Source organism: Panthera tigris, chromosome B4, assembly GCF_018350195.1.
Source record: "Panthera tigris isolate Pti1 chromosome B4, P.tigris_Pti1_mat1.1, whole genome shotgun sequence".
Taxonomy (NCBI): Eukaryota; Metazoa; Chordata; class Mammalia; order Carnivora; family Felidae; genus Panthera; species Panthera tigris.
Window position 1 is genome coordinate 18,784,272 of NC_056666.1, and position 24,601 is coordinate 18,808,872.

The 24,601-nt window shown below is 39.3% G+C and overlaps 1 protein-coding gene across 1 annotated transcript in view; it reads left to right on the top strand.

Moving 5' to 3' along the window:
• PLXDC2 (plexin domain containing 2) overlaps positions 1 to 24,007 on the top strand; it is a 446,499-nt gene extending 422,492 nt beyond the window's left edge. The window contains exon 14 of the mRNA XM_007081275.3: positions 20,450 to 24,007. Within this exon, the coding sequence (XP_007081337.1) occupies positions 20,450 to 20,566 (117 nt within the window). The 3' untranslated portion in view covers positions 20,567 to 24,007. The remainder of the gene's footprint in view (positions 1 to 20,449) is intronic.
• Positions 24,008 to 24,601: the final 594 nt, after the last annotated feature.

Sequence of the window (24,601 nt, forward strand, 5' to 3'; positions counted from 1 at the left end):
ATAATCACCTTCTGTTAATCACAGGTACTCTGGTACTGAGGTAGTGCTTTTCTAATAATCAGAAAAGGTACTTTTCTCAGAGGCTCCTGAGTGATGAGTTCTTTATCACCACATATATTTAAGCATTCAAGGGGCCCTTTGTTGAAGACTTAGTAGAGGGTATCTAAGCATTATAGAAGTGCTTAAACTAGAATGAATTTAAAGTTAATTCTGTCCCCGTAAGTCTAGGATGTTCTGGCTTCCTCCCGCCCCCAAAGTTGTATACGTTTCAGTACAAAAATAGCAAAGTAAAGTAAAAAGTATGATTGTACATGCTTACAGTTTCTGAAGACATGTTATTTTTTGAGTAACTCAAAGTGAAAAAGTAACATACCCATACAGCAAGGAAGCCTATAGCTCCTCTATTCAGAGAATGTAATTCTTTATGAAGTCATAATTGCAGGGGGAACTCAACTTGTCTTTTTAGGGAGTTCATAGCATTGAGTGATGCCTTAGATTTCATGTTCATGTCTCTGAAGGAGGAGCCAGGCATGGGTTTGTTTTGATTTAAAAGTCTGCATAAAAACAAAGGAATCTGTCAGAAAAGTATCAACTGATATAAAGTGCCTCAAACAAATCTTTCCCGATAAGGGGTTAACTTGAAACAGAAGAAACTAACAAAGAGCCACAGAAATCCAAAGTGCTATCCTTCGCTTTCTCCGATAGTCCTCTTTGCAAACGCATTTCCTAAATTTTACCAAGAGAAGTTGACAGTTAAATATATACGTATGCTCTCTTTAAATAGGTAGGAGAGGCAAAGCATCCTTGACATTCTCCACGTACAAATAAATGCTTTTGTGGTTTTTCTTTCTATCCCCATCTTTTTCTTCCTTTCTCGGAAGACTAAGATTCTTCTGAGAACTTCTGGTGTAACGTGTAAGCCCTGGCCACTCAAGATCACTTCTGCTATTCGTTTCCTTCCCTCTCACGTTCTGCCAAGCAGCCTGAGGGAGTTTTTCAGTATTTGCATTAAAGAAAACTTTCTGAAAGTTAACTTGGCATCGTTCCCATTCCTATTTTACTTAAATCTGTGATCATTTTTATCTCTATATTATAATCACTGCTGAAGGGCAAAGTGCTTTTTTTCCCCCTTCTCACCCATTCTCTTAGCTATAGCAAACACAGACTTCAAGTTGAAACTCCCATGTTTCCATAAATAATGAAGCTGAGTCACATTCCAGACAGGTGCAAATTTGTTTCCCTGACATAGAACAGAATGTAAATCCATACTCTGGATCAGGAGGAGCCAGGAGGAGACCAGGCAGCTCTTTGGTTAGCTCTCCTCCATGCATCTCCACTTAAGGAAGTATATCATTATCTCTTATTGATCTCCAAGTTATAGAGAGACAGATAAATCTCTGCCTTGCCTTGCTGCCCTTATGGAACTACAGTATTTGTATATTCATTCATCTCAGCACAGAGAACAATTGCTTATGTATTTTTTTTCTTTTCCGATGAAAAGTAGACACAGCACTAAATTATTCTCAGTAATATTTTCCTTCAAATCAATATGGTGATAGATGTATAGCAATAAATGATGCAATTTAACAGTAAGTGCGAAAAGAGTCCTTTAGATATCAAAAGATAGTACTAATGGAGTTTCTAGGAAGTTGTAGTGGTGGTAGCTGTTATGCCCAGAATTCGTGATCCCCAAAGACCGCCAGGGAGCCGAGTCCGATGTAAAAGCAAAAGAGCCTTTATTCGAGCTAGCTCGAGCTCAATCCCCTACCTGCACCAATGCAGTGTAGAGATACCGGGGAGAGAGAGCGAGTTTCATAAGGACAAAGGTTTTATTGGGGCCTAGGGGCAGTTGGTGAGGTAATGGCTGTGGCCTTAGCCGATTGGCTGGGGAAGGGTCCGAGTCCTGTTAGGCAGGTGAGCGGGAGGTTACTCAAGGGGAGGAGGCGTGGTCAAGGTGAAGGACACAGAACAAGATGGAGTCGGCCGGCGTAGGCCCGCCCTTTCAGTAGCAGCATAAATTCTTTATCTTTCAGAACATCCAGATACAAACAGGACAAACTGGATGTCAAAACCAAAACCTTACGGACAACACTGACAATAGGACTAGCTGACAACTTATATCCAAAACATAAATAAGAACCACCCAATACAACCTATAATAACAAACCGTCAATATCCGCAGAACTGAATGTTGTCAGTATCTATGTGAGAGGAAGCAAAAGGTGAGAAAAGAAGCTGGCAAGCAGACCTGAAAACAGGAGGCCCACAGTACAGCCAATAGGCATTGACTGGAAAATACAACAGGTTAATGGAAGAACAGTAGCAGAAAATGGGAAGGGCATGGGCCAACTCCAGTTGTGAGTGAGTGCAAGGGACCGGTGTACAAGTTTCTAAAGGGGCTAGAGAGGTCTAGACTAGGGAACTCTCAAAACTGACTTTCCAGGGGCCATCTTCCACGATAGCACCCACACTAGGAGAAAAGTCTGGGAGTGGAATTGAAATGGAGTAGGATAAGGGGGCGCCTGGGTGGCTCAGCCAGTTAAGTGTCTGACTCTTGATTTTGGCTCAGGTCATGATCTCACAGTTTGTAGGTTCAAGCCCCCACATAGGTCTCTGCACTGACAGCTGGGAGCCTGCTTGGGATTCTCTGACTCCTTTGCTGTCTGCCCCTCCCCCACTCTCCCTCTCTCTCTCTCTCTCAAAATAAATAAATAAACATTTAAAAATGGAGTAGCAAGTTAGAGAGGGAGGGAGCCAAACCATAAGAGACTCTTAAAAACTGAGAATAAACTGAGGGTTGATGGGGGGTGAGAGGGAGGGGAAAGTGGGTGATGGGCATTGGGGAGGGCACCTGTTGGATGTGCACTGGATGTTGTATGGAAACCAATTTGACAATAAATTTCATATTAAAAAAAAATGGAGTAGGGGTGCCTGGGTGGCTCAGTAGGTTAAGCGTCCAACTTCGGCTCAGGTCATGATCTCACAGTTCGTGGGTTTGAGCCCTGCTATGGACTCTGTGCTGGCAGCTCAGAGCCTGGAGCTTGCTTCGGATTCTGTGTCTCCCTCTCTCTCTGCCCCTCCCCCGTTCACACTCTGTCTCACTCTTTCTCTCAAAAATAAATAAATGTAATTAAAAAAAATTTTTTTAAGTAAAAAAATTTTTAAAAATGGAGTAGCATAGGGACAACAGAGATTTCTTAAAAATCATAAAGTTGGAGAAGGAAAGTTGGAGAAGGAAACAGAGTCAGGAAATTTCAGAAAGCATATGTTTTTAACACCACTGAAGAGAAACAGAAGAGGGAACTCTGAAGCTGTCAATGTTACTTGAACCAACCCTCTTTCTAAAAGTCTAGAGAAACTAAATTCACATAAAAATGAACAAAAGAAAATTTTGGAGGTGGAAGTCCAATGCAAAGATACTATAATTTAAAGAAAATAAAGGGCAGAATACTATTCCTAAGACAAAGACAGCACATCAGAAAGACATGCTTTAGGAATCTAATAAAAATTCTAAAGTACTATTTCAAAACTAGCTACAAAGCATTAAGAAAATGATGCAAAGCATTAAAGAACAACTCAAATTGGCATTATGTAAACTAAAAATAAAAATCGTGGCAGACATCAAAAAATCATTTTGGAAATGAGGGGAAAAAAACATGAATAACAAGAAGAGCAAGTAAACATAATTCTTAATTACTTAGCAGAAATAAAGGGTTAAAAGGAAGAAATCTCCTTTAGTTGAAAAGAACAAAAGGAGATAAAAAGAATTTGAGAGAGTCCATAGAGACCGAGTCTACAAAGCATCAAAAAGAGTTTATTGGGGGTCTTAGGGATTGCAGTCCCGGAGATAGAGATGACCTAAATGAAAAGTGCGCTCCAAATTGAATTGCAGACAGTGCAGGCTTATAAAAGCAAAAACTACAAAGTTACATAACTTGTTTTGAAAGCATTATGATTGGTGCTGGCAGAGTTTAAACTGATTATCTAATACACGATTGGCTATTTAGCTAACAAGTGTTACATTATCTCTGTTTCAGTCCAAAGTAGAAGGATGTGTTCCAGGAGGTGGTCAATTTGCAAATGACGAATGCCAAAAGTTCATGGTGTACCAAGGAGTGAAACAGGAGATGTGCGTAGGCGGCTCTCTTATCAATGCTGACTTCATTTTGAACCTTCTTTCATGATAGATGACAAATCTTAAAGATTTGCAAAGAAGATCCAACATGTGGATAATAGGAATCCCTAAGGAAGAAAAACCAAAGCAATCAATCAAGCAATACCCCGAACTATGATTTTTTTTTCAAAGTTCTTGAATCTTAAAAACAAATCTAAATGTTGAAAATACTCACTGGGTACCTGAGATTACTGACCCAAAACAACCAATGTTAAGATTTATTCTACTGAAATCAGTGAGTGATTTTTTTCCAAAGAAAGAAAATCCTTTGTACCCTCAGACAAAAGGAACGCCTGATTTATAAAAGAACATCAATTAGATCATCATCCACTTTTTGTGCCAGAGGAAAATGGGATAAAAATATTAAAGGAAAGAATATGTAGACCAAGGCTTTATGTTCAACGATACCAACCTAAAGTGCCATAAACTATTATCAACATACAAGAATTCTGGTAATATTGTTTTTATGACACCTTCCTGAGAAAATTAGAGAGATTTAGACAAACAAAATGACAACAGAGATATCAAACAAGTACTGGCGAACTCAGTTCAGCCTTCTGGCACCACTCAGGATGCATCTGTATACTTTCCCAATATGACTGCGCTTTGTACATTTGAAGGTGGCCATTGCTGTAACTCACATTTCATGTTTCAGCTGGCTTCACCTGTCAACAAACATTTTGGAAATTTTTAGAAAATGTTTACAATATTTTTCTAGGTTTCTCCATTTATATATTTTAAGTGCAGTTGCTAGTGTACCTCTAAAATAATGTTCTATCAATTATACCTCAATTAAAAGGCAAATGGAATTGCTAATTTATATATGCTCATTGTAATTTATATAATTTATATAATACATTCATAATTATTATAATTGTTATAATTATAATTTATATAATGGGCATATATTATATAATAATATGCATAATTTATATATGGTAGATATCATTTATTTAGTATAGTTTTTGATCTGGCATATCCTGCACTAAGTGTCTTCCAATTGTAAATCTCTCAGCCTCATATAAATCCTTACAAAGGGATGGGTATGTGTGGTGCAGACAGGTAACTAGTTTTTTTTTATGTACTGGTAATTCATGTTTCCAATTCCATAGTAGATAGTGGTAAATGGTAAGTAATTGCATAATTTAAGTTTCCTGTTCTGTCTTGTATCTGAGCATGGCCATGACTACTAATCACCACCAGGAAATGGTTTGTGCTACTTTTAAGTTAAGGCTTTTAAGAATTGGATGTGCCTTTTACATACCTTTCCTCCTGTTTCACCACTGGATATGTGTGATTCCTAGGGAATGGAGAAGCAAAATGGAAGAAGCCTGATCCATGCATGGAAGGAAGGTGCCTGTCTATAAGAAAAACTGTCTTGTATTATTATGTGAGCAAGAAAGCCACTTCAATTTAGTAAGCCATTGACAAAATTTAAAAAGAAGGGTTATTAATAGAGAAAATGGTTACCATCTAATGCATGTAAAACCATGTAAGAAATTCATCAGAATAATGAAAAATCCAAGAAAATCATTGAGCTGGATGTGTTTTGACAACCAACAAAATTGCATTAGAATTTGTTTAGAAAACATAGGAGCTAGAGGGATTAAAAACCATTGAGGATATTGGACAAATCCAAATGCAAAAGAAATGAAATTGTTGGAGAAAAAACTATAATGACAGAAAATTTTATGAGGAAGATATTTATGAAAAATGACAGGAGCACATAGAAGAAAATCTATTTTAAAAACCTAAACAATTATCATGTTTTTGGATTTAAATTCTTATTTACCAACTGTAAAATCTATTTAACAGAATAAATTGGGGTAATTGGAAAATTTACTATATATCTATTTTTCAAATGAAATGATTTATGTATGGCATTTCAGTGGAACAGATAAGTAACCAGATATTAAGACCTAAGTTCTTTTCTATTAACTCTGGTTAATAGGTAGAACTGACCGATCAGTTCCTTCAAGGGAACTTTAAAACAAAGTCAGACTTTTCTCATTGTGAGTATTGTTTTATTTTACTTCTTGGTGAACTGTAATAACAATGTGGGAGCTCCAGGGGACAGTGTATCTGTCTTCTTTATTGTTTTTGTCCCCAAGGAGAAGCACAATGCTTAGCAAATACTTGCTGAATAAATAGTCTCATCTAAAATAATCCAAGTGGAACTTCAATAAACACAATCATGAAATGATAGGAAGTTGAAGGTGGCGGGAAACGTAAAGAAAAATCAAATGCACAAAAGTCAAGTTCACAACTTTTTGCCTCATCTGTCTCACCTAAAGAAAAATTAAACCCCATTTCCCTGGAAAACACATTTGTATACTTTGAAAATATAAACAGCCCTTTAAATGGCAACTTTGATGTTATAAGATTTGACAAATTCACACATTTTTAATGCAAATCTTATTGGAATATTTTCGTTGAGTCATTCACAGTGTTTTAAATGCAGAAGATAATGTTGATAAAAAATATTGCCCTTTTTAACAGTTACTGGCCCATAGTTATCAGGTGTTAAAGCAGACTGGAAGTCGTAAGCTCTTACTAAGTAGAGAACCCGCGTTCTCATTTTATACACAAGAACGTGGATAACGAGAGATGGGAAGAGACTTGCTTAAAACCTTGGTTTCTTGGTAACAGAACCAGGAACCAACAAAATGAGGTAGAAAGAGTGTAGTTCTAGCTTTTAATTTACTAGCTTTGTGAATTTGGGTCAATTCCTCAACCCCTCTGCGTAACCCAGCCATGAATTGAAACCAAATTTTCTTTCGTCTTCCATCAGCATAGTGTTGTGAGCACTATTTTTAAAAAAATTGTCACTAGTCACTGTACGTTAATTATGCTGGAATTTTTTTTTTTTTAAGAAAAACAAAGTTAATAGTCATTAGGTTCAGCCAAAAGTTGCATAAATGCCATTTATTAACCACCCCTACCTTCTTGGATTTATCAGAAAGGTTCCTTGATTTCCCATACCTGCCCTCTTTTCTTAAGCAAGTGTGGGTGAGTTACCAGATAAGAGGAAGGGGAAAAGAACAAGCGTCATAAACAATTCACAAACCATGTTCTCGACCCCTGGCTATAATATCATCAATTGTGCAATAAAAAGTCATTTCTATAGGTTCTGATGGGTATATCTCAGACATCTTATTTTGTTTCTCTTTTTCATTTTTAAAATACTGAAAAAAATGGGAGTTACTTCCAGGACTATAACCTGGCTCACGTAATATCATATTGGTGATCAGTACTTGTCGCAGTATCAATGTCTTGCTCCCTCAAACCAAGTTGTTGTGGAAATTACTTAAATCTTTGTAAAGGACAGTAGTGAACATTGCTGGAGGCCCTAAATAAAGGATAAAACACTGATATTACTCAGTTGTAACACTGTATGTAAACGTCATTATAAATGCATCTGTAGCACGTTTATAGTTCATCTTCTACAGCACATACTCCTTAGCTTTTATTTTTCTGCCTTGCTAATGCTATGTTGTTCCCCTTCTCAGGATCATAAGTATTTTTAAATTCAGTTTCTGCATTGGTTTGACAAGAGATAGTATGTATCCAAAATTCCAAAATAAATAGATCAAGCTTCTCAAATTTAAAAGATACCTCATGACGGATATTCGTTTTCAATGTAGTACCTAAAATACGGAAAAGGTATGCTATCTACCTTCCAAATTTTTTCTAAAACTTTTCCTTTCATTTCAACACACACACATTAAGCACATGTCATAAAACGCCAGTCAAATATTATAGTTCTATTTTTGCCCTGGTTTGATGGATAAGCATTACTCTAAATTGTCAAATGAATAGCATCCCCTCTTGGCTTTGGCGGTATAAATTCTTCCGCTGGGCTATTTCCTAATCTTGTGATTAAATGTGGATTAAAGCACACACCCCTCTAGGGCAGAAAATAGCTCACTGTTTACCATTCCTAAGGTCACGGTTAATTACAGCTCAATTTGCCAGCTTTTCCTTGACCTCCCTCGGAAACCCAGTGATGCTCCCGATACAAGTAACTTTATGAGAACAGCCTCTTGAGGAACCCAGCCAGGCTTATTGTTGTAAACCACTTTTCTGAGTACATTTATGACCAGAGCAGCAGCATCTCGCCTTTTAACCAAGTCACTGCGTACCAGTGAACTGGCCTATTTTCACACTCACGGCAAATTACCTTCTTCAGGGCAATGTGCCTATCTCATAGCAAATTATTACTCTACTTTAGTAGAAAACAACCGCTTGTAGCAAAAAAAAAAAAAAAAAAAAAAAGATACTGCCAAATGCAGTATCAACACGGTATCATAAATTAAGACTAATGCAAAAGAAGACTGGAATCTTCTCTGCTTGTGTCATGGAAAATCGATCAAAACTAGAGCCCATGTTTGCGCAGTGCAATCTGGTAGATGGTATTAATATCTCAGAGGGGTTATAACTGGGGTAGACATCCGTCCCAGTCTGCGTGGGACTGCCCCAGTTTATGTCTGTTGTGTGAAACAACTGTTAACGCAACTCCCGTTCACTCTCAAAAGTGTCCTAATTTGAACAATAAACCCATCATATGGTCGCCCTATGTATACTCATATTCCCTGCTTGTTACATATGGAGAGATACAGAACATAAAAACTTTAAAGGCCGAATAGCCACATGTGAATTTAATAATAATAAAAGGAACATCAAAGGTATGTTCCATGCTGAATAAAGAAGGTAACCAATTACTATAAAATTCGCAGGAAAGAGAGGGAGATTAATCAGGGGCAATTTTATCAAAGAGGTAGAATTTAAGGGGCATGCTGAAAAAAAACAAATGTTATGCCGGGCCTAAGCAAAGAGGAAGGGAAGACGGCATTCCACATAGAAGAGATGTAGGTGTGGTATGATTTTTTAAAAACATTAAATCAAGAAAGGGCAAGAAGCAGCAAATTACTCAACTGTACCTTGATATCTATGCATTGGTATGGGGGTGACTTTAATGTAGATGCAGGTTAGATGTGACAAGCTTCAAAGAACTATGTAATCTGGGGCGCCTGGGTGGCTCAGTTGGTTGAATGTCTGACTCTTGATTTTTGGCTGAGGTCATGATCCCAGGGTTGTGGGAGAGAGCACCCCCGTGTCGGGCTCTTGCTGAACGTGGAATCTGCTTAAAATTCATATTCTCTCAATCTCTCTCTTTCTCCCCCTCCCCGCCCCACTCTCCCCTCCCCGCCCCACTCTCCCCTCCCCTTCCATGTGCTCACTCTAAAATAAATAAATAAATAAATAAATAAATAAATAAATAAATAAATAACAAAGAGCTATGTAATCCGTACTTGATTCTACAAACAACGCGAATCAATTTTGTAATAAAGAAGCAGTTGAAAATGGTGGTACGGAGGGGACTGGAGAAGAAGCGAGGAAGTAAAAAAGCCCTTATAGGAGAGTTCAAGGCTGTGTCAGCAGTCCATGTGCAGGTGACAGCTGCAGGTGGGATTAGGGTACTGGTGCAGGAACAGAATGGGGCCAACTCGAGAGCCACATGGAGGAAGAAGATAGGGTTTGGCAATTTTCACCTGCTTTGTGTCAGAAAGTGCTTTCAATCAATGATCTTTGATTCTCCCTACTTCCCGATGAGGTCCCGATGAGGTCTGCAAATGCAGGCATTCTTACAAACCTATTTTATAGATAAGGTAACGGAGATTCTAAGAAACGAAGCAATTGCCAAAACCCCTATAGCTGAGTAGTGGGAAAGGTGGGGAGGGTATCCTGATTCTTCGCACTGAATATATGGGATGAAGAAGAAAGGATTACAGGTAACTCCAAAGCACAAAATCTGAGCAACTGAGAAATTACATTTTTTAGCAGCAGATTTAGAAATATCAGAAGATGAAATTAGTTTAGGAAGGAAAATGAGGGGATGAACTTTAAGCATGTTTGTCTTGCGTTGATGGTCCAGTCACAGATGACCCTCTCAGAGAAATCAACTGAAGAGAAAGAATGGATTGACATAAAGCAGTCAGGTGAAAAAGCAAAAATGGAAGTCACAGTAGTAGAAATTGAAACCCAAGAGAATAAAGAAGAATGCTATGGGAAATAGATTAGAGCGTTTGTGGATAAATGTGTGGGTAACACGTGGATAGGGGCGCCTGGGTAGCTCAGTCAGTTAAGCGTCCGACTTTGGGTCAGGTCATGATCTCTCGGCTCCTGAGTTCGAGCCCTGTGTTGGGCTCTGTGCTGACAGCTCTGAGCCTGGAGCCCGTTTGGGACTCTGTGTCTCCCTCTCTCTGCCCCTCCCCTGCTCATGCTCTGTCTTCCTCTCTCTCAAAAATAAATAAACATTAAAAAAATATTTTGGGGGGACACCTGGGTGGCTCAGTAGGTTAAGCGTCTGACTTCCGCTCAGGTCATGATCTCATGATTCGTGAGTTCAAGCCCCACATCGGGCTCTGGGCTGATAGCTCGGAGCCTGGAGCCTGCTGCGGATTCTGTCTCCCTCTCCCTCTGCTCCTCCCCTACCTGCCCCCCAGGCTCCGTCTCTCCCTCCTTCAAAAGTAAATAAACATTAAAAAGATAAATAAAGCAGAAAGTTTAAGAAGGGAAGTAAAATAAACAAGACACAAAAGAATTGTTTAAAGTGCTCTAGAGAAGCCACAGAATGAGGGGAAAAAAAAGGTACTAACTTGGCAATGAGATCATTTGTAACAGGAGAGAATGCAGATCCAGGGAAGGGCGCAGGCGCCAGACTGAATGAAGCCTGTAAAAAATGGTTTTGAAACGTGAAGGCAGTGGATTCAGTCAGACCCTCAAGAGGTATAGTACTGCAGATACAAAGAAACATCAAATACAGGGCTTTTTGATGTGAAGCGTAGGCGCGAGGTAAAGAAACAATGAAAGGAGTGTTTCAAGGCGCCAACAGAGGAGGGAGGGAGGGATAAGTAACTTCATAGCACAGACAACATGGAGTAGGAGAGGCAATTAACTGCAGCAGAGGAAGAACGTCTTTTCATTTCGGATGACGAAAGATGAGTAGATGTAAAGGCATTAATGAAGAGAAAGGGAAAAGGATTAGCGTCTTCCTAAAGGCTTAGTCTTCTCAGGGAAGAAATGGGTGATGATCTACCAGATTCAGGGAGGGCAGCATGGGGTTGGATGGAGTTTGGATGTATCACAAGGATTTAACAAGAGAAAAGTAATCACTGACTTCCCAGTTAACAGCGTGTGATTCTTTGTGGCTGGGTTAATCTGAACATGTGACCTTTTTCTGTAGTAGTTGGGACTGCTTAGGGTCTGGAATGGGAAAACATAGAGGATGAGGATTTATGATTGGGTTTGATTGTCATACCAATGAGGATTGATCGTCAGAGGAGGGAACAGGCAGTAAGGTGACTGGCGGGCCACCATGGAATTCAGGCCGGCAGAAATTGGGTAGAGCCTGGATGAGACCAATGGAAGGCGGTGACCCACAATCTGAAGGATTTAGAGACCAGGCTGTGGAGGGAACTGTTTAGAGATGAGATAGAGAATGAGCAGTGTAGAAGACATAGAAGTGGATATTTTCAAAAGATGGGGACTTTTATTCTGCTCTCTGTCTTTATAGTCAGTCTGCCCACAAGCGTCTACGATGACCCAGATTCAGTTGAAGACCGCTTTCCTCAAAATGCATGGAATTCATTGTCAGATACTTTCAGCAAGCAGATACTTGATTTCAAACCTCTTCTCCGTGCATTTATAGCTTGTACTGTTGGTTAGCTCCTATTCAAGCTTTTGTAGGCAAATATCTTATTTTCCTTGAATATGCTATAACTGTCCTGAGTTCAGGGCTGTGTCTTACATATCGGTGCTTGTATAGTAATTTTATTGGCTGACTGAATGCATTTACAGCCACACGCATTAACTAATAGTCACTCTCTCCCGTCATCCTCGCTTGGGGCAACAAGATGGCCAATAATGCGTTGAAGTCAAGAAGAGGAAAGGAAGTCAAGCAGAAAGCTTGTCACTCAAGAATCTGGAAGCTTGTGTCCCTCGTGGGGCATAAACAATAGAGCAAGATCTATGCAAGTCAGCACAAACACTTATTTTCAGTCTCCTTGTGCACCACAAGGTGAACCAAGGGAAGGGCATTGAGACCAGTCTATCCCTGCTGCAGGTAATAAGGAGGTGCATTGTCTATAGAGAATGGAATAATTATAATAAACCTGGCTAAAACCAGGTTAGTGTTTCATCATCACCGTGTGCCTGAAATTCTAAATTGTGTCAAAATCTTTTGCTCATCTCATCGCTAGCAAGTTGATTCAGTTACTGTCGAGTTTTACCAACATAGTTTATATGTAAACTTCCAGTTAGTACAGTTTTATGACATATCCTTTAGTAAATACTGTCTTCTATATGGAAGTTAATTCAAAGAACTCCGGGTTACACACACCTAACCCCTGATCGCAGACTCAGCCACATGCATTCATTTAGGGAATAAACTCATGGGAATCTGGAGTCTTTTGCGCGTGTTCAGGCTTAGCGGGTCTCCAACCCATATAGTGCCACATATGTCTGGGTTAAAACGGTAGATTCTCATTCAAATAAGAACTTGAGAAAAAGAAAATAAAAACGCACGCAAAAAAATAAATAAAACAGCAGATTCTAAGTGAAGCAGGATGACACTGTGGTTGAGAAGGTGAAGTCAGGGAACTTTAGGTGCTTCCTTTCTGTTACCGCAAAGCACAGATCATTCTCTTGAACATTGCAGAGTTGACTCATTTGGCAGTATTCCTTCATGTGTCTTTTTTTCAAAAATACATTAAGTCATTTGTGTTTTCTCTTTTTTTATGGTAACATTTATTTCATTTTTCATCTGTAATGTTTGTCACTGGCATGAGTATATCTAAGAAATTTAAAACAGGAAGATTTTCAACTGTCTGCGTTTCCCTTTTGGCCATTACTATTATTCATTTCATTTTATGGTTATTACCAAAAATAATGTTGTCTTCAAGAGGAGGGAGATGTCGCGTAACATTTATTCTAAGAATACTTTAGCTTTAGGGGCACCTGTGTGGCTCAGTCGGTTAAGCATCCTACTCTTGATCTCAGCTCTGGTCTTGATCTCATACTCACAAGTTCAAGCCCCGTGTTGGGCTCCATGCTGGGCATGACGCCTACTTAAAAAATAAATACTTTAGCTTTGGGAAAATGATGTGAGTAATATGATGATTTTGTTAATCCCAGTGGACAGCTGTTCTCTACCTGCATTGAGATAATTTTCATCTTGGACATGTACTCACTATGAGGATACTAACCGATTTTTCAGGATCATCCATAGGACAGTTCTAGAATGAAGGCAACATACCCATGGAAAGTGGTGATTATAGGTTGGAGAAGAGGCAGCTATAGGACAATAAGACAACTTCCATGTGAAGAAAAGCAATGAAAATGAGCTGAAAATATGTAAAAGAACACCCAGGCTCTGCTTCATACAAGAGTTATTACTTGTAATTCTTGGCCACAGCAGAAGACAGACAAATCAATTTGAGTTACTCTTTTTAACGAAAAAGTGACTTACAATTCATGGAACAAGGAGGCACAGCCCCAAATAGGAATAGTTTATTTTAATTAGATTACAAGTTTTACTGGCCGGGGCCCGAAGCCATTGTGTTTCCCTATAGATAGGGTTGCCAAATAAAATATAGGACACAGATAAATTTTAATTTCAAATAATAAACGAGTATTTTTTAGTAGAAGTATGCCTGATGCAGTATAGTTTTGGGAAATTATTCACCGTTTATCTGAAATTCAAATTTAACTGGTGTTTTGTAATATTCATTTGCCCAATCTGGCAGCCCAGATTTATAACTTAATAGAACTTGTGTTGAAAGAACGTTCAACACAAATTAAAGGGCACAGAGAATAATTTGCATTTAGAAGTAATGAAAAAGAAAAAGAAATTCCCTCCCCTTGGACAGTTCGGTGTTATCACAGCTAAATACGTATGGAGAGGTTGACCCAGATGTGTGCACGCATGTTCAGTTCCCACAGAGGTCCACTGGAGACACACAGGAGATCAAACATCAATATTTCTTCAACCACCCACTTTTAAAGAATGCTCCTGTTTGAAGAGCCTGTAGACCGTCATCCCCGCTTGCTATTCACTGTGTGTGGTGTGGACCGACAAGCAGTGTCAGCATCGCCTAGGACCTTGTTGGAAATGCGGGGTCCCAGGGCTCCCCCCAAACCTGAATCCGAATCTGCGCTTTAATGAGATCCCTTGTGACTTGTATGCAGAGCTAAGTTCGAGAAACGTGCATTTAGTTCGATAGTTGCCAGAACATGCCCTGAGATAGTATGGGATGCAGAGGCTCCCTCGGGACTCAGGGAGGGTTGTGCAAGCAGGGCGCTGTCGTCACAAGGAAGAGAAACCTATTCTCCAGGCTGCTGGTGGGGCTTCCAGGTAACATTTCATGGGAGCAAAGGCTCAGTGGCTTAAGGGTTTTTTTCTTTTTAATTAAAAAAGAAGAAAAAAAGTTTGAGAAACAGCAATCTAGTTCATTTTACCGCCCAAGCGGGGAAACCGAGAAGCAGCGAAAACAGATGGCTTTGCCTCAGTGCTGTGCTGGGACGTGCCAGGTCTGTGATGCTGTGCCAGTGTCACCATCCCAGCCTCTGTCCCCTTCCCTGCAGTTCACCGAAGGAAACGGCCCGAAACACTAACAGTTTCGGAACGACTGCTTGTCAAGCGCCATCACACATCACTGGTGTTTTCTATCTGGGCCTCGAATGGCCACGTTTGCCCCTTTCCTTTAACGCTCCCACCTAGTAACCTCCTTACCAGAGCTCATCTAACCCACAAAACATCTCTCTGCTTTGCGTGCAGTTCTGCACACGCTGCTGACTGAGGGCGCCCTGCAGGTTTGTTTGTGGATATTTCAGCTAATTATCTTGCCACAGACCATTGAGACCGATCTGGATGACGGTTCAATTAATAGTTCTGAGGGAGTAATTAGGGAAAATACCTGTTCGCACAGCCCACGCCAGTGCCGACGTCTCTACATGAACATGTACTCCTGAATGTGATTAATCACATAAATAATTCTCAGAAATGGAAGTAGAGATCACCCACGCATTACACCCAGCAATGTTTTAAGGCACGACATCCTGAATCTCTGTAATGAATTAACATTACGGTCTGGTTTGAATTTTTCAATTTTCAGCGTACATCCAGCTCTGTTAGCAAGTGACCCCGTGGCCCCTATCAGTTTCTATAACAATGTGAATTAGCCATTCTAAAAAGAACACAGATTTGGACATATCTAAAGCCTCGAGTAAGAAGTATAAACGCCAGGTTGTGACCCATCATGCTTCATGGCAAAGCCAGACATCATACCCAGGTTTCTAGACTTCTTGTCTTCTGGATAGGTGCCTCATACTATACCAGCAACATTCAAGATTTTTCTGTGAGAACTAAGTCATCAGTCATTCCATTACGGTCCTAGAACTACCCTGTTTTTCTCACTCATAAGGAAATCTCTGAACTGCAGATTGACACCTAGAAAAGCAGTTTCAGCTAGGACTAATTTGTATAGATTTCCATTAAATCTAGGAATCCTGGAAAGTTAGTGGAGGGAGGCACGAGGGAAAACGGTAGAAGAACCATGACACGGAAAAGTTTTTCAAGTCCTTTTTGTCTCCCCAGGGTTAAAGTGAGTTATCTCAGGCAAGCGGGTATGAGGATCCTGTGATTTTAAAGATTTTTTTTTAATGTTTTTAATGTTTATTTATTTTTGGAGAGAGAGAGAGAAAGCAAGAGAGACAGAGTGTGAGCAGGGGAGGGGCAGAGAGAGAGGGAGACACAGAATCCGAAGCAGGCTCCAGGCTCCGAGCTGTCAGCACAGAGCCCAACGCGGGGCTTGAACTCACGAACCGTGAGATCATGACCTGAGCCGAAGTTGGACGCTCAACTGAGGCCACCCAGGCTCCCCCCAAGGGTCCTGTGATTTTAGAGGAAAAACCTTCAGGTATTAATTTACAGACGAGGAAACAAAGTGATTTATTTAAGACCATTAATTGGGGGCACCTGGGAGGCTCAGTCGGCTGAGCGTCCGACTTCGGCTCAGGTCATGATCTCATGGTTCATGAGTTCAAGCCCCGAGTCAGGCTCTGTGCTGACAGCTCAGAACCTGGAGCCTGCTTCAGATTCTGTGTCTCTCTCTCTCTCTCTGCGCCTCCCCTGCTCACACTCTCTCTCTCTTAAAAATAAATAAGGATTAAAAAAAATTTTTTTTAAAGACCATTACTTGATTTGTGATATGTGAAAGCATTTTAGAAAGGAAGCAGAATTGTGGTGACGTTACTGCTCTTTGTTCAACGTTTTTAAGGCTAAGATTGAGATATCAAGGAACTGTCAAGGAATGTAAAATCAGATCAAATTTTTAAGACTCTGGTGTGTGACATTCGTTGGATTTTGTTATAAATTTTAAGGTATTATTATGGGGGAGAAATGCCCTTTCTTTTAATCTAATCGAAGTCTGTAGAAGCAATTATAATTTTTTCACTTTTGCACAAATAAAATACTAGTGTTGAGTAATTTTGTGGCTAGATTATACCTATTCTATTTTGTTCATCATTAGGATGTTTATTTGACACCTGTGTTCAATCTTACCTTTTCAACCTCCATTGAAAGTCCCTTTCTTCTGAAATGGTTGTGTCTTCCATATGGAAAGCGTGTTCTATACTTTCTTTGGTCACATGTCCTTCGACACAGCGACCGGCACCATACTAGACATTTCAAGTGTTTAGTAAATAATTTGTGTGTTCTCTTTTGGCCCAATAATTCCACTTTTGAGCATTTATAAAAGGAACTGACCAGAGATATTCGCATCAGGTTATCAGCAAAAATACTCATTATAAGATTATTTCTGTTGCCAAAAATTGGGGCGGGGGGGAGCCTCAGAATCAAATTGACTATATAAATGATTCAGTTAGAGGTAATATGCTCTACAGATATTTAACATAATACTGTACAGGGATAGTTTGTAAATACTTTTCAGTGTGTGCTTAAGTGCAAAAAAAAAGATTTTATAAATCTTTGTGATTTATGTGCAGTGATCTCATGTTCCTAGAAATGGATATAAGTGACATACACCGATAGTTGAACCAAAGTACTTGTAAATGGTGAGCTCTCTAGTCATTTTAAATCTTGTTGGGGTATTTCTTTTTTTTTTTTCCTACAATGAGTAGTAACAAGTTAAGAGAATTTTTTCTTACGATATGCATTTAATTCAGAAAATAAGTTTGTACCGCGTTACGAGTGGAAACTTCACTGTCCGACATTTTTGCACTTTCTATTTTGAGTACCTCTGTGATGAGCTCACAAAGCACATGACAGACTTGACCAGTAATCCTCCAGTCTTTCACCTAAGACAGAAAATTATCAACTTAATGATTCTGACTTATTAACGGGATACTGAAGTTGCTGGTAATGTTATATGTTTAAGACTGAAACAAACATAGAACCATGGTCACAGGTTTCACATGAGTTGTACTCAGAAACCATTGGGTTTGAAGACCCACATGTTATAGTGAGGAGAATTAACATTGGAAGTGGGTAGAATCTCATTTTAAATCTTGGCCCTGCCATTTGCTATCTTTACAGCAATGTTTGTGCAAAATGTAAATGATTCCATTGCATTTTAATGCGATTATGTATGTGAAGCACCTAGGGTAAAGTATGGAGTACAGCCAAGAGCTTAATAAAATCTAACGTCCACAAGCACCATCATTATCATTTCAACAACTGTGCTCCTTTTATTTAAAAAAAAAAGTTTTAGTTAGACAAATTTGACATGTCACACTGTATAAATTTAAGTTGTATACCACGCTGCTATGATCCATTAATAAAAGGTTGTCACAATATTAGCACATTTTATACTTACAGTAAGTATTATCTATATTCAATATACTATACATTAGATCTCTGTAGCTTAACAGTTGTTACAAGTCTGTACCCTTAAACACCGTCAGTCTTATCCCTCCAGCCCCATCTCCTATTAACCACTGTTTCATTTTTTAACAGGTTTGCCCGTTTTAGATTCCACATGGAAGGGATACCATACAGTACTTGTCTTTCTCTGACGTATCTCACTTAGCATAACGTGCTTAAGATCCATCCATGTTGTTGCACATGGCAAGATATCCTCCTTTTTCGAGGCCGAGTAACATTCCCTTGTGTATACGTACGTCTTTTTTACTCACTGATCCATTGATGGGCATTGCCGTCATTTCCGCATCTCAGCTATTGTGAATCATGCTGCAATGAACACGGGAGTGCAGATACCTCATCAAACTCCTGTTTTCCTTTCCTTTGGGTGTCTGCCTAGAACTGGAATGGCTGGATCATATGGTAGGTCTATTTCTAACTTTTTGAAGAACCTCCATATGTTTTCCAAGGTGGCTGCACAAAACTACAATCCCACCATCATTGCATAAGGCACTGTTTCAGTGCGTCTTCATTAGCACCTGTTGTCTCTTATTTTTTTGATGATCATCTGTGCACCTTTGTTTTTTAAGTTTATTTGTTTTGAGAGAGAGAGAGAGAGAAAGTGCGAGAGGGGGAGGGGCAGAGAGAGAGGGAGTCCGAGCATCCCGAGCAGGATCTGTGCTGTCAGCACACAGCCCGATGTGGGGCTCGAACCCGCGAACCACGAGATCGTGACCTGAGCCGAAGTCAGAGGCTTAACCAACTGAGCCACCCAGGTGCCCCTGTGCACCTTTTTAAGTCACCTACAGCACAATGTCTTTATGTGTGCTGGGTTGTACATTAGGCCTCATTCACAGGGCTGTACCTGCCAGCTGGACAGGTAGAGATTAAGGGCAAAGACATAGTGGTGCTATTGACTAAGAGAAGGACGAGGGCGGCCGTACTCCAGAAGCCCAATTATGAAGGAACTGAAACCAAAGTGGGGGTTCTAACCACTGAGCACAGCAGCAGATTGACATTTTTCCACATGCCGGAGTGATCAGGAGTTACAGTGTGCATCTCCCTAAAAATGTTCAGTGTTTTTCCATCGATGATGAGTTTTAGCTCCAACAAAGACACCCTCTCTTTGTCTTCACTTCTTTTTCTGGAGAATAAGGATCATTCCGTTTCACTTACACCGTTGGACTTCATCGGCTAACAAATATAAAACATTCTGACCACATAATGTTACATAGGCAGTAAATAATATTAGTAATAGGCGGAATGTAATTGCCTTGATTGGTATTTTTCCAGAAAGTAGAGCTAATACTCATTCCTACCTGATGTGAAAATTCTTCTACACCCATTAATCATTGCCCGTGGAATGGAACTGGCAAATCTAGAAAGCTGCCAAGTGCCAGTATATCTACACTGATATTTAACATTTTTCACATTAAAATTCTTTAGGTAGAAATAAATTGTAGACAGAAATAAACCTCCTTCAGTACTCATTGTCTCATATACTCCAACATGGCAGGCACTCTGATAAATGGAATAATCGTTTCTAGTGTCACTGGGGCCGTGACATGCGTTTTAGTGTCTTTTGCTGCTATAACTTAATAATTCATTTCAGCACTTCTATTTGTAAATCAGAGAAGGTTTGTTTGATGGACAGAGCGCTGGGGAGAAGTGCACTTCCTTTGTCAGAATAAATAAACCGTATTTTAGGATTACTGTCTACCTGTGCAATTATTCGGTTCATAGGCTTGAGATTGTCTACGCCCTCTGATGTTGGATTCTGTTTTCAGGGCACGACATCTGTTCATTTTCAAGCACAAAAAGTCACGTATGGGAAGTCAGCTTTATAAATAATTTCGTAAGGTATCATGTGATTTTCCTTTTAGTTTGTTTGCCAGAAAGTCTAGCACCTAAGTTGAAGCCCACTTCTAAGAACGGTGCAGAACTGTATGGCCTTATGTTTTCAAGCAAATAAATAAATAAAATGAAGTGATTTTTTTTCTAGAGAAGAGGACATGTCAGTGGCTATATATTTCAGGAGATTTGTTTTTTAATACAGTTCAGTGTTTTCTCGTTGTACTTAGACACTTATAGAATCTTTTAGACATAAATATGCATGAGGCGTAAACTGTGACTTTGAGAAACTGTCATTCCTATGGGGGAGGTGCCAACAGTATCATAATCAAGATGCAAGCCTGTGTAATTCCAGCTTTGATACTAATATGACATAATTCAGTGCAATGCAAAATTTAATTCAGAGGTTCATCTAAAATATTTGGCGACTATTTTTCTTATGCCCATCACCCTGGTATTCATTATTTTTGCATTTTCTGTTTCAGAGACGCCCAAGCAGATGGCCTGCGATGAAGTTTCGAAGAGGTTCTGGTCATCCTGCCTATGCTGAAGTTGAACCAGTTGGAGAGAAAGAAGGTTTCATTGTATCAGAGCAGTGCTAAAATTTCTAGGACAGAACAGCACCAGTGCTGGCTTACAGGTGTTAAGACTAAAAATTTGCCTATACCTTTAAGACACATACAACACACACACACACACACACACACACACACACAGGAGCCCTAAGCTGCTGTAGCCTGAAGGAGAGGAGATTTCTGGACAAGCCCAGCCCAGCCCAGGAAGGGGAGGAAAAAAAAAAAACTAAAGTTTATGCAAGGTACCACTGACCGCTGAACATAGAATTCCCTAATGGGATGAATCTATAGTTCACTCAGAACATCTCCTGTGGATTTATCAGAAGTATGACAAGATTACAGTGCTATTGGCTTAGGTGCAGGGTTGCAAAGGGATCGAGAAAAACAATAATAATAAAGCTTTAGTTCATGAGGGATCTACACCTTTGCTTCAAATATTCTTCTCTAATGTCTCAAAGATAACGGTGTTCCAAAGCCTGAACGCTTTCTCTCAAAAGAGCAATGATGAATGTTTCAAGATTGCTAAGAAAAATAACTGACTCCTGTAGGAGCAAAAACAAACAACAAACAAACAAACATAAAACGAGAGATTTTCTATCTTTCCACCAGACGTGTGGCAAAAGGATTTTGTTTTTCTGGTCTAGATCCAATGGTCCCAACAAGTTCATTACTTTACAGAATGAATCTTTTATCCGTGCAGGACGTTCACACTATGCCTCCCTCTTCCTCGTTAATGAATGTCCTTTCTATGGGCTGTGACAGAATTGCCAAACTCAGCTAAGGATTAGGAGAGAGGGAGTGGCACGTGAGGTTTTCAGCTCTCCTGCCTCGGAATAAAACACTTCATTATTTTTAAAGAAACGTTGCCTCCATTTTCCCAACTATGAAATCCTATGAAGCCACAGTTGCTCTTGGCTGAAGGAAACAAGAGGAAACAATACAAAGACCTCCTTAATTGTTTTTCAAGCAAAAATGTTAAGGAATTCTAAACATATGGGGATTTTTGGCTTTTTTTTTTTTTCCTTTTTACTCTGTGCCGGTTCAGTACTAAAGGCCCATTTCATTGTCGATTCCTGCCTGAGAAAGCCATTCAAGTCAGCATATCCCTGGCGATAAAAAGAATGAAAGAACCCTGCTGAATCATACAGTAATTTTCTTTAAAGCACATAGTAGTTACATAAATATATATATAAATATATTTTTGTTTATAACTAACACAAGGCAGGCTCTTGTGACTCAAAGAGTGCATTTTGTCATCAAGACAAAACAAACGCAAAGTGCGTTACTGCATACTTCCATAGAGTTGTAAAATAATCCTTAATATTAGAATATTTTTATGTCGCTCAGCAAAAGTGGTTGGTTCAATTAGTCGCAGTGCCGATCATTTTCCTGCCTATTTGAGCCACTCTTTCATTCATATCAACCCCTTCCCTCCCTGGCTAAATAAAGCAGAATGCTCCTTAGATGGATCTGTCATCTGCCCCGTCATCACAATCCAGATTTTGAAACTTCTCCATGAATGAGAAACAGTAAGGCATCGCTTGAGGAGGAAAGTGGTTAATATGTATACTGAGCTCCCAAAGTTGAAATTCAGGTACTGTGTGTACAATTTCATCCACATCTCGACCCATGAAGCTGACATCCTGTGCCAAGAAGTTGCAGGCGCGTATAGGGTCCAGTGTCCCACATTTGCAGATTCAGGTATCCGGAAGCAGAGATGTATTGTAAGTAGCACTTTACTAACGCTTAGCATCTGTACCCAGTGTCTACCTTGAACGACATCAGTCTACTAACAGAGTATCGTAGTTTATCTTCACAGCTGTCTGATGTAAACTCGTGCCATCTCCCATCACATATATTTTGCTTTACATTTTTAAATACTTGATGAGGATGATACTTTTTTTCCTAACCTGCTTAGTTAATCATTGAAAGAAAAAAAAAAAACCTAGCAAGCAAGATGATTGAAGGATGTGATGACAATCTCTGCTGTAGCTGCATTCAGTCTCTATGAAATATCCCAGCTTATTTCCGTGGAGTAGGTTTGGTCGGCTAGCAATAACCAAATGACATGCCAATGTGACTGGTGCAACTGGTATTCTACAAAGACATAAGGAACAGGTAGACGATTCCTTTTAGGATAAGATGACGCTTCTTCCACTAGCTTCTGTGATAGGTGTGGCTTCCAACAGCAGTTGATTGACAGTTCTATAAATCTTGTGTACATATCCAACTCCTTACACAGTTCTTTGAACTAGCAGTGTTCTCTTTATTCCCTTCAGAGCTTATCTTCCATTTTCTATTAAAAGAATTGACAATTCTGTAAACAAACAAACCAAAACCAAAACGAAACAAAAACATAAAACTCTGTATTGTTCAGTGAACTAAAGCACCAAATAACAGGGAAAACTTTGGAAGTGTTGAGAAAACTTCCTCCCGAAACTAGAAGTTGAAGGTGGTAAGAAGTTTCTGCTATATATGAATCTTTTAGTGGTAAAGGGAAAAGGCTTGCTAATCCCCTTTTTTTTTTCCTGAAATTTTTATTCTGTTTTGTATTTCTGGTTTGATCCTGGTGCCCATTTACTGCAAAGGAAGAGCAAACGTACATGATGTTTCTGGAAATTCAGAATGGACATTGATGCTTTGGACTTTACATACATTATGTATTAGAAAGGATGCATCTGTAAATCGCTTAAATACTATGAACATAGCAGCGAGAGAATAACAATTTTAAAAAGTAAGAATAGCAAAAGATACATACAAACTTCTGAAGAAATCAGGTAGATGGTGCTACAGAGGAAATAACATTTGGTGATTAGTTAAAGGTATTAAAAGTCAAGGAAAAATATCTTAAGGCAACCAGATGGCACTGACCACAATGTTGGTTTGTTTGTGAAGCATTTGGACTTTTAAGATATACTAACAAACAGAAAACTAAAGTTCAATGATAAAGTACAATTTACCCCCAATTATTATTTTAGTTTGAGATACCTAGGGCATTTGCTTCTCTCTCACAGGTAGCTTCTAGACTTGTGCTGTCCAGTATCATCTCCACAAGCAAAATGTGGATACTTAAGTTTAATTAACATTAAACTTTAAAAAAGTTCAGTTCTCCAGTCACTAGTCATATTTCAAATGCTCGATAACCACATGTGGCTTCTTGGCTTCTATATTGGACAACACGTAGCATTCCCATCATTACAAAAAAAACTCTACCACTCAGTGCTGTAGAGGTCTTTCCTTTTCATTCCCTCTCCTTGAACAAAAAGGAGAAGGAAGAAAAAGAGAAGATTTGGAAGTTCTTGGGGATATCTAAGTGTTTTTGATCTCGGAAAGGCAGCATGGTATGAAGAAAAGAATGCCAGCTGACACAGCTTTGAGTCTCCACTGTGTTCTCTTGGGAAAAATCACTTTAACTTCCATGAGGTCTCAATTTACAATTTTGGAAAATAAAAATATTTTTGTTCTGTCTCCCTTGCAAGGTTATTATTATGCAGATTGGCTAAAGGTACCGATGTACAGACTTTTAAGACCTTATGTCAATGTTAACCCACATAAAGCACATCCTTGGTCCAGCATCAGCACAAATTTGCATTCAGAGGAAAACAAGTCCATCAATCCTAAAAGCATTCAAAGACAATCAAATCGATACATGTCTGGAGAAAATGCCAAAGGAGAAATTGCTCAAATTTTTTCCCCATCTTAATACTTTCTCTTCGTATTTCCTCTACGTCACGTCTGTCCCAACTTTTACTTCTCTGCCATGACAAAGTCCCTGTGGGTATCCTTCGGCTAGCTCGATTCTTTATTACATTAGTCACTTAGTGTCTCTAGTTTCTTGGGATGCCCCAGTTTACTCTTTACGGCAGAGGGAGGCCCAGGAGCCAACCAGTAGGCTTCTCTTTAGAAGGAAATACCTCAAACACGAATATTTATTTTACCCCTGTAACACAAATCTAAAGGGCTGCCACATTAAAATCTAAAAACACGTGGGACTTCATCTGAAATGTAAAAATTTGCAAAAGCAAAAAAAAAAAAAAGGATTACCATCATTTTAAATCCTAC